We start from the raw sequence: 9,391 nt of genomic DNA on the forward strand, positions 1-9,391 counted from the left end.
AAACAGAACAAATGAACAAAGGAATAACAACAACAACAACAAAAAAAAACAGAAATAGACTTGTAAAAACAGAAAACAAACTAGAGGTTGCCACAGGAGAGATGGATAGGAAGATAGGCAAGATAGCTGAAGAGGATTAAGAGGTACAAACTTAGAGTTATAAAAGAAATAAGTCATGGAAAGAAAAAGTCAACATAGTCAATAATATTGTAATAAGGTGACAGATGGTGACTATATGTATTGTGGTAAGCATAGAATAATGTACAGAACTGTCAAATCACTGTATTGCACACCAGATACTAACATAATATTATATGTTAACAGTACTATAAGAGTAAAGAAATAGAATAAAAAGATGCAGAGAGACACACGGAAAGAAATATGAGGAACAAAGAAAGACACATAGAAAGAAAGGTGCATAAATATAGATATAACAGAAGGATAAGAGCGAAATCAAGATCTCATTGAATGTCAGGATCTAGTAACTTCTGAAATCAGCTTGACCCCAGACTTCCTCGTAACATGAACAAACTAAGCTTGAGTTGAGTTTCTATCACATGAAACAGAAATAGTACTTTTATTGTTAGTTATATTTCCTCAAAATAAAAATGGACCTTGATCAGTGTGACTTGCCAAGATATCCTGGAAACACCCCTGTGGTTCTCTGAGACACCAGGGGTCACTATATCTTCCCCACATAATCCCGCTGTCAGCTTACATACACGACGCTCACCGCACCTAAAAAGAGGCCGGCACACCCTTAGGCCATTGCACGGAACAATATCAAATACCCATGAAGGATGTGACTATCGAACTGATCTTCTATCTCCTCTGCCTGCTCTTCACTTGGCACCCACAGGTGTCCCTAGTCTTCTTCAAGGAGCAGTTATGATCCTTTCCTTCTGCACTGATTTCCTGCCTCCACCCAGTTAAGAAGACTCGGGGTACAGAGAACTCATAATCATGTTTAATCACTGTAAAATCTCTACATTCAGGTAAATCGCTTCAATGTGTTCTTCTTGCACCATCTGAGAAGGAAGAATGGAAACAGAAAAGCCCTTGGGGTGGGAGTAGATGCTGCTGGCAGGGAGCTCTCGGGCAGAGGCTCCGAGGCCAGTGCAGGAAGCAGCACGACAGTCAGATCCTCGGGGCAGGGGTCATAGGAGGTGACCTGGTGACTCTGTCAGAGGCACTGTAGGATTCAGGCAGCTGGGAATTCTGGGCAAGGACAGGCGGACAACACAGAAGGCAGAATATCAGGTATCCTCCGGCATCAGTGCAGAAGCCCTGTAGAAAAGAGGGTATCAAACAGGGGACGCTGAGGAATGCGCCCTCTCCCCTCCTCTCAGGGTCACTGCAGCATCAGAGAGAGTTGGGGTCTGGGGCATACTGTCATCACCTCCCCTAATATCTCTGGAAAGGTATTATTAACTCCCCAGAACAGGGCACTCCAGCTGCACACATGTGTGGGAGGCAGTGGAGCAGCTGTTAGCCTTTCAGAGGATATTAAGTTTTACTAAATGTAATGATAACTCACCTTCGTTCCACCACTAGTGACCTTTCATTTATAAACTCTCACAGGCAGTAGCTGCCAACATGAAACACAACAAAAAGGGCATCATCCTGGTATCTAACACCCAAGACGTGGCTCTGCTTCCACGTTTCACAGAAAGATGTGGCCTCGTTCTGGAACAACTCTGGGTCTGCCTACAGAAACTGGGCAAACTTCTCCCTAACTCTTGATCTCTGTCGCAGGGACGAGGCCATGAACCGAGCGCCTGACCTCATGCTCTGCCCTCTTTCACGGGTGCCCACACCGCCACCGAATCAGAGCAGAACTTGTACCTGCTGGCGGAGACTCACGAGGTCCTACAAAAAGAAACGATACAGACAAAGGTCTCGTTACACAAACAGCCAGTCTCTCACTCACCCCAAAGGGAGGTAAGATAAGAAACTTAAGTGGAATTTTACTTTGTCCCTACCCATCAACCACAGGACCTTGACTGCCCTAAGTTAAATCCCCCAAAATGAATGAAACTGTCCCCAGTAGGAAGGGAAGCAGATGCTCTGACCCTCATAAAGAACAAAGCTTTCAGAAAGGAGCCAGAGAGACAATGATGAGCTGTCGGGAAGCCCTAGAATATACTCCACCTGAGACCTCCATGATGGGGCTCCTTTCAACCAGTAACGTCAGAGTCCAAAGCCTCCCCCTAGGTTGTTCCATCTCCTCCCAACACCAGCCCAGCCTCCTTCCTTTCAGGGTCAGAAGGAAAGAGCTACATCCAGAGGCACAGGACCCCCTGAGCAGAGGGCCTCAGGCACAGCCCTTCTCCCCCATTTCCCAGAGCGCCTTACCTTTCTGGCTCCTGTGACGGACGATAAGGCCCAAACCGAGGAAGATCAGCCCCAGCACAAAGCCTCCAATGCCACTCAGCGTCTTGCTCTGGGCAGATTCCGACTGTGCCCCTGGGAGCAGAGCCTGAGTGTCAGGCTGAGTGTCAGGCTGAGTGTCCCCATACCCCACAATGTCCCTTTGGGAAGCCTGAAGTCCAGTCTGAAGTACAGGACCTGGGGGTGCCAGCAAGCCCAGTGCTCCCTTCTGGCCACCCTTAAGGGGAGGAAAGGACCCACTGACAGACCCTCACACCTAGTGGGTATGTGAGAGTAGGGGAAAGCTGGATACTGCTCCTCCAGACACAGCCCTAACCTCGGACTCTAAGACCCCAGTCCCTAGCCAGAGTATAAATCCTTCAGAGCTACAGGGCTGGGCTGTAGGGTCAGGGTGTAGAGAATGATCTCTCTAATATCTAGAAAGACAATGAGATTGAGATTGTTCTGATGCTCCTGCCATGGGCATCAGTAGTGACATCAAGGATGAGGAATGGAATGGGACGGACTGGAGGAAGCTCTTCTTTCTGTCTTGTGGGGCCCATGGTGAAAGGAAACGGATTGTCCCTTACGCCACTCCACTGTGATGGGGCTCTGGAGGCTGGGGTGCTCCACATGGCAGGTGTAGACATCTCCTCGCTGGGGAGTCACTTCCAGCATGACAAGGATCTGGAAGGTCCAGTCCCCATTCCTAATAAGTGGAGTGGACACCACACCAGCTGTCTCCTCCTGGTCATTCCGAAACCATCGAACTTTGATCTGGCCTGGGTAGAAATCTGTCACCGAGCAGACCAGCATGTTGTGGTGGTTCAGAACCTCCGTCCTGGATGGGGAGATGGTCACTGTAGGTTCCACTGAGGGGAGTAACAGACAAGAAAAGACAGTGAGATGTGAGACTGCACGGCAAGTCTCCCCATGGAGACGAGTCCTGTCTTGTTACCAGGGTGGAAAGATCCCTGGATTCTGAGTCTTGGATTAAGAACTGAGCTTGGCCACTGTATTAGTTCCAATAAACACGGGTCAGCTTACTTTTCAAAGTCTGAAGAAATCATAGTAATCATCCTGTGAAAGTTATTCTTTGTATTAATTGATAAAATGAAGCAATTTTAAATATTAGATTGCTGTATTACACACAACACTATTCATAAAATTTTTTTAAAAATGGAAATAGTAAAGCAGGACTTCTTTCCCTCCACACCTATTGACATATAAAGTGGTTGCTAATCTCTAACTCCCAAGGTCGTTAGCTGTGAAATTAAATTGTGTTATATAGATGGTGTGTGATAAGGTATTTGTCTAGACATATGTGCTTATTAAATAAATATCTACAATTAACTTGCAGAATGTCTTCCCCTTAAGTGGATGATGATGACCTGAGAAGGCGTTCGGGGGAAGGAGGATGGGTAGGGATTAGGCAAAAGGAAACCTGAAATAATTTTTTTATTCAGTAATTTACTAGCATCAATTTATTGACTCCTAAAGTTCAGCTCTTCCTATTCTGGCATTTGTTGAGCTTTTCTAAGAAATTAAAATTCTGCCTTCCAATATTGTTTGTATTTTTAGTAAACACTTTCTTGGACTTTGCATTCACAAACCCTAAATTATTAAGATTGAAGTTACAAGGTTTACTTTAAAACATGAAGCAATATAATAAAGACTAATTAATACAGTCAGTCTTTAAGGCTTATTTACCCTTCTGTTTTCTCTTGAGCCTAGTGGATGAGAGGCCACCTGTATTTATTCATGAATTCCACAGAAGTTTGCACTCACTCTACCTGGCAGTCATCGTGTCATATACTAGGCAGACAAGGATGAGGAGTTCCTCCCCTCAGAGAAGTCCAGGACTAGTGGCAACCATTTAAGAAAACAGCATTGAGATGAATCATAATTTGAAACCAAAAGTCAAAATTTGGCTTGGTGACAACTCTTAACATATTTACCACGTGTGCCAGGTGTCCTCCCCCCACCAGGCCCAGCCCACTAAGCTTGGCAGGAGCTGGCACAGCTCACTGCAGGACCAGGGCAAAGACAGGTGCTCACTGGGCTCTGCTTAGGGAAAGATGGGGAGGGAGAAAGCAAACACTCTTAAGTAAGGAGCCGGGGAGACGCAGAAGTGGTGGAAACCGCATAGGAAACACAGCCCTACCGGAGGACCCACCCACAAGGGCTGCGAGGAAGGGCGGGGGCGGGGGTCTGTCCCCACCCCACTCCCTGTCCCCGCCTCCCCATCCACCTTGTGGGCCTGGGTCCCATGGAAGAGGCCACACCCACCGTGCTGGGTCTTGCCAGTACCCACGAGAGAGACGGAGAGGGAAGCCCAGCTAAGATCCAAAGGCAGTGCTTACCTAGCCTCTGCAAGGTAGAACTCTTCTCCATCTGGTAGTTGTGTCTGCAAACTGTGTCCACCTCCGCCCGTGCCCGCTCCACGACATCTTTTTGTCTGTTCCAGGACTGGGCGATAGACCGCCCCACCTCTGTTACTGCCTGGTACTCCCCCACGTTGCTGTCAAAGCGCAGGACTTCCTCCCTGTTATAGATTAATCTATCCAGGAGCCGCACCTGCTTCGTCCCGTTGGTGAAGTAGCACTCGCCCTTAAACTGGAACACAAAATCCTCTGCGGGGAAGCACCGTGGGTCAGTCAGCTCTCCTCCGCTCAGCCCAACCGACAGCCACCGCCCAGCGGGTCTTGTGGGGCACTAGCAGGTGGCCTGATAAACCTGAAGGCCTCCCTCCTTGGATGCCTGTCACCCTGAGCATCCTCCTGAGCATCCTCCTTCTCAGGCCTGCTTGCCCTCCTCTGAGGGCTTCCAGAACCGCCTTCATACAGGGAGGGGAGGAAAGAAAGCCCCTCTCTAGGGACAAGCCCTGCGACCTCTGAGCTCTGCTGGGGCCTGAGAACTGAGGAAGACAGGGCAGTCTGGCTGATTTTACATCTATCCCTGTGCTCAAATCAGGACATTCTTACATGAAATCCCATTTTCCATACAACTTCAGGGAACCTCAGAGACAAACAAGTGTCCACCTAAGCACAAGAGTTCAAGAGAATGAGGAGAAAAGTCGAAAATGAAGCTTGACCTCCTCCTGAAAAGCATATTCTCTTGGTCCTCTGCAGAGGGCCTTCCTTCTAATGCCTGAGTTACCCTGAGTTTCTGTCCCACCCACCCAACTGCACTGTGAGGTTGCTCACTCCTGCAGGGCTAGAAGGGACCACATCTTCCAAGTCCTAGAGAGAGACATTCATAGAAAGAACATAGTCTTTGAATAAGATAAAATAGACCCCATTAAACCTTTCCATTTACCAGCTTGAGTAGGTTACTAAACAGAATATTGGTATCATATATAAAATTTGTAAAACGGAAGTCATAATGCCTACACATAGGGGTGTTAGGAAAATCCAGAGAGAATTTATATGAAGATACTAATCCTGTGGATGACATGGTATGTGCTATTTCCTCTTCTTTACAGTCTCCTTTCTCCTAAATTCAGTCCACCATCAATTCAAGTCTCTGAATCCCACACAAGTTACTATTTGACCATAAACCAGTGAAACTTGAAGTAAAGACTTCCTGTCTGTGGTCACCCAGTCAGTTTCACTCAAAAACCAAGAGTTTATATCCATTTGGACTCCACTCAGAATCAGGAATATAAAGTCCTTTTTGTCAAATACTAAGACTGGAGAGACTATCACTGCCCTGTATTTCTCCAACAGAGAATCCCATAGTGTGTAGCCTAGATAAGGTCTTGCAGGGACCTGAAATAAAAGATCCTGCTGTGTCTTCTTTGGACAAATTCTTATTTTCAAAAATAACTCCAATGTCACTTTGTCCCATCAGTGGTAGCAGATGCATGTTTTGTTTCCTCCTACCCATTATAAAATCCCCAGGATGGATTGAGTCCATAGATGTGGATGTCCTTATCTCATCATTAGAGTAGAAATAAGAATGTAACAGAGTTGTCTACCCCAAAGAGAGGAAACCTGTGATGAAAGACTATATATTTGGAAACCTGTGATGAAAGATTATATATTCTAAGATCACAGAACCTTCCACATTCCAACCCAAAGCTCCTTCAGAACCTGTTGCCTAAGGTGGTGGCTCTGTGGAGCAGGTGCCCTTCACTTACGTGGAGAATCTCTGCCCTCAGCCACTGGGATATTTAGGACCACCAGGATCATCATTTCAGCTGCTGTCCAGAGGCCTTTGGAGATCCACAAAGCCATCTTCCCAGGCATCATTGGGAACAAAGACAAAAGAAATGGTAGTCAACACAGTTCCTACCTAGGAGCTCTGAGTACTCATTTCAGAGAATAAAAGCCTATGAAAGCTTCCATGCACAGTCGGATTGGAGAGTCCCTAGGAAGGGAACCAATCTGAACTATTGCCGAAGTACTTCACCTGTCTCTGGGCAGATATTTTTTATAAAGGTTCTCAGTCCAATACCTAGAACTGTGTCTTCATCAAATTATACTGGATAAATACTTGAGGTGAAGATTTTCTCCTAATTATAGAAATTCTAAAGACAGAATGCCTTAAGGGTTTAAAGAAACAAACAAAAAAATAACTCAAGAGTAGACATTTTTGTGACATTTGGGATTTTTAGTAATAAATAAGTGGGATCATAGTTCAGGAAAGAAAAATAACTGTCACAGAGATGGCCACTTCTATTATCCTAGAAACTCTGAAGAGCCTTAAGTTGTGGTGGGAAGAGCATTGTTCTTATGAGAAAATGGTTTTTAGCTGCAGTTCTACCACTAATAGGTTTTATGAGAGTCAGCAAATTACTGACCCTCACTTTGCCCCAGGCTTCTCTTGGTAAAATGTGGATCATGTTTCACACATTTTATATCCAGATCATAATATATACAAACTTAAGTGTAATATGACTTGTTTAATATTGCAAAATGTTGGAGAATTAGTCCAAAATGGTGGAGGAGTAGGAGACTTTAGTTTTGTCTGGTCCCAGGAATTCAGCTAGATAGCTATCAAATCATTCTCTACCCTATGAACTCACCCTGAGATCTAAGAAAAGAATAGCTGCAACTCTACCAATAGAAAAGTAAGCACTTTCTGAAAGAATGGCAAGAGAGAAAAACTATCTACAAAAAAAAAAGAACAAGAGACAGTATTGACTGTCAGGGACCTAATCAGTATGGATAAGTAAGAACTAGAGTTCAGATTAATGATTATAAAGATATTAGCTGGCTTTGAAAAATGCATAGAAGACAGTATAGAACCCCTTTCTAAGAAAGGTAAATAAAAGAACTAAAATCAATCAAGTCAAAATCAAAAAGTGTATTATTGAGATAAATAAAATGGAGACTCTAACTATGAGTATAAATGAGGCAGAAAAGAGAATTAGTGTTACAGAAGACAAAATAATGGAGAATAAAGGAGCTGAGAAAAAGATAAACAACTATTGGATCACCAGGGTAGAATCTGAGAGATAAGTGATACTATGAAGTGAATCATTACTAGAATAATTGGGATTCCAGAGGAAGAGGAAGCGGGAAGGGGAGTGCAGAAAGTATATTGGAGCAAATTATAGTGGAAAACTTCCTTAACTGGGGGGAGGAAACAGACATTCACATCCAAGAGGCACAGACAATGTCCCTCAAAATCAATAAAAATTGGTCAACACCTCCACATATAATAGTGAAACTTGCAAATCCAGGAGATAAAGAGAAAAATCGTAAAAGCAGGCTGGGGCAAGAGCTTTGCAACCTACAAGGGTGGAAATAATAGACTGGCACCAGACTTAACCACAGAGACCTGGCAGTCCAGAAAGGACTGGCAGGATATATTCAGGGTGCCAAATGAGAAAAATATGTAGCCAAAAATATTTTATCCAGCAAGGCTGTCATTCAGAATGGAAGGAGAGATAAAGAGCTTCCAGGACAAACAGGAGCTAAAAAAATTCGTGAACACTAAACCAGCCCTGCAAGAAAAGTTAAAAGGGATCTTTTAAGCAAAGAGAGAGACCAGAAGTAACATAGACCCAAAAGGAACTGACACAATCTACAGAAACAGTGACCTTATAGTTAATACAATGGCATTAAATTCATATGTTTCAATAGTTACTCTAAGTGTAAATGGGCTAAATGCCCAAATCAAAAGACATGGTGGGGCACCTGGGTGGCTCTGTGCATTAAGCCTCTGCCTTTGGCTCAGGTTATGATCTCAGGGTTCTGGGATCAAGCCCCACATCGGGCTCTCTGCTCATCAAGGCATCTGCTTCTCCCTCTCTCTCTCTGCCTGCCTCTCTGCCTGCTGGTGATCTCTCTGTCAAATAAATAATAAATAAAATCTTAAAAAAAAAAAAAAAGGAAATCCCTCCTTCTGCCTGACAGCTGGTACTTTCAAAAAAAAAAAAAGACATGGTGAATCAGATTTATATGCTGTTAATAAGAGACTCATTTTAGACCCAAAGACACCTCCATATTTAAAGTAAGGGGGTGGAAAACTATTTGTCATGCTAATGGATATCAAAAGAAAGCTTGGGTAGCAATCCTTATATCAGACAAATTAGATTTTACCAAAGACTGTAATAAGAGATGAGGAAGGACACTGTATAAGAACTAAAGGTTCTATCCAACCAGAATATCTAAGAATTATATTTATACCCCACATGGGAGCAGCCAATTAATAACAAAATTAAAGAAACACATTGATAATAATCCAGTAATAGTACAAGACTTTAACACCTAACTCGCTGCAATGGACAGATCATCAAAGCTGAAGATCAACAAGGAAATAAGAATATTGAAAGACACACTTGGACTTCACGGCTATATTCAGAACATTACACCTGAAAGCAACAGAATACACATTCTTCTCAAATGCACATTGAACATTCTCCAGAATAGATCACATACTGGGTCACAAATCAGTTCTTAATTGGTACCAAAGATTGAGATTATTCCTTGCATAATTTCAGACCAAAATCTTTGAAACTTAAACTTAATCACAAGAGTAATTTTAGAAAGAATGCAAGTACACGGAGGCT

The 9,391-nt window shown here is 43.9% G+C and overlaps 1 protein-coding gene across 1 annotated transcript; it reads right to left on the reverse strand.

Annotated features, from left to right (window-relative positions):
- Positions 1-948: 948 nt before the first annotated feature.
- LOC123390637 (HLA class II histocompatibility antigen, DQ beta 2 chain-like) lies at positions 949-6,647 on the reverse strand. Its single transcript, XM_045074664.1, has 6 exons — positions 6,512-6,647; positions 4,734-5,003; positions 2,961-3,242; positions 2,356-2,466; positions 1,846-1,869; positions 949-1,287 (listed from the first exon to the last, which is right to left on the reverse strand). Exons 1-6 carry the CDS (start codon positions 6,621-6,623, stop codon positions 1,274-1,276), a joined length of 813 nt encoding a protein of 270 aa, XP_044930599.1. The 5' UTR covers positions 6,624-6,647; the 3' UTR covers positions 949-1,273.
- Positions 6,648-9,391: the final 2,744 nt, after the last annotated feature.

The sequence above is a fragment of the Mustela putorius genome, unplaced genomic scaffold (assembly GCF_011764305.1).
Source record: "Mustela putorius furo isolate JIRA1106 unplaced genomic scaffold, ASM1176430v1.1 tig00000135_pilon_pilon_pilon, whole genome shotgun sequence".
In the NCBI taxonomy this organism is placed as follows: domain Eukaryota; kingdom Metazoa; phylum Chordata; class Mammalia; order Carnivora; family Mustelidae; genus Mustela; species Mustela putorius.

What these genes read in the sequence shown, in the direction of transcription:
- LOC123390637 (XM_045074664.1), bottom strand. Translation starts at nt 6,623, where the DNA reads ATGATGCCTGGGAAGATGGCTTTGTGGATCTCCAAAGGCCTCTGGACA. An exon ending in TGAGGGCAGAGATTCTCCAC is followed by an intron (nt 5,004 to 6,511) that starts GTAAGTGAAGGG and finishes GCTTCCCCGCAG; the next exon opens with AGGATTTTGTGTTCCAGTTT. An exon ending in TTCTACCTTGCAGAGGCTAG is followed by an intron (nt 3,243 to 4,733) that starts GTAAGCACTGCC and finishes TACTCCCCTCAG; the next exon opens with TGGAACCTACAGTGACCATC.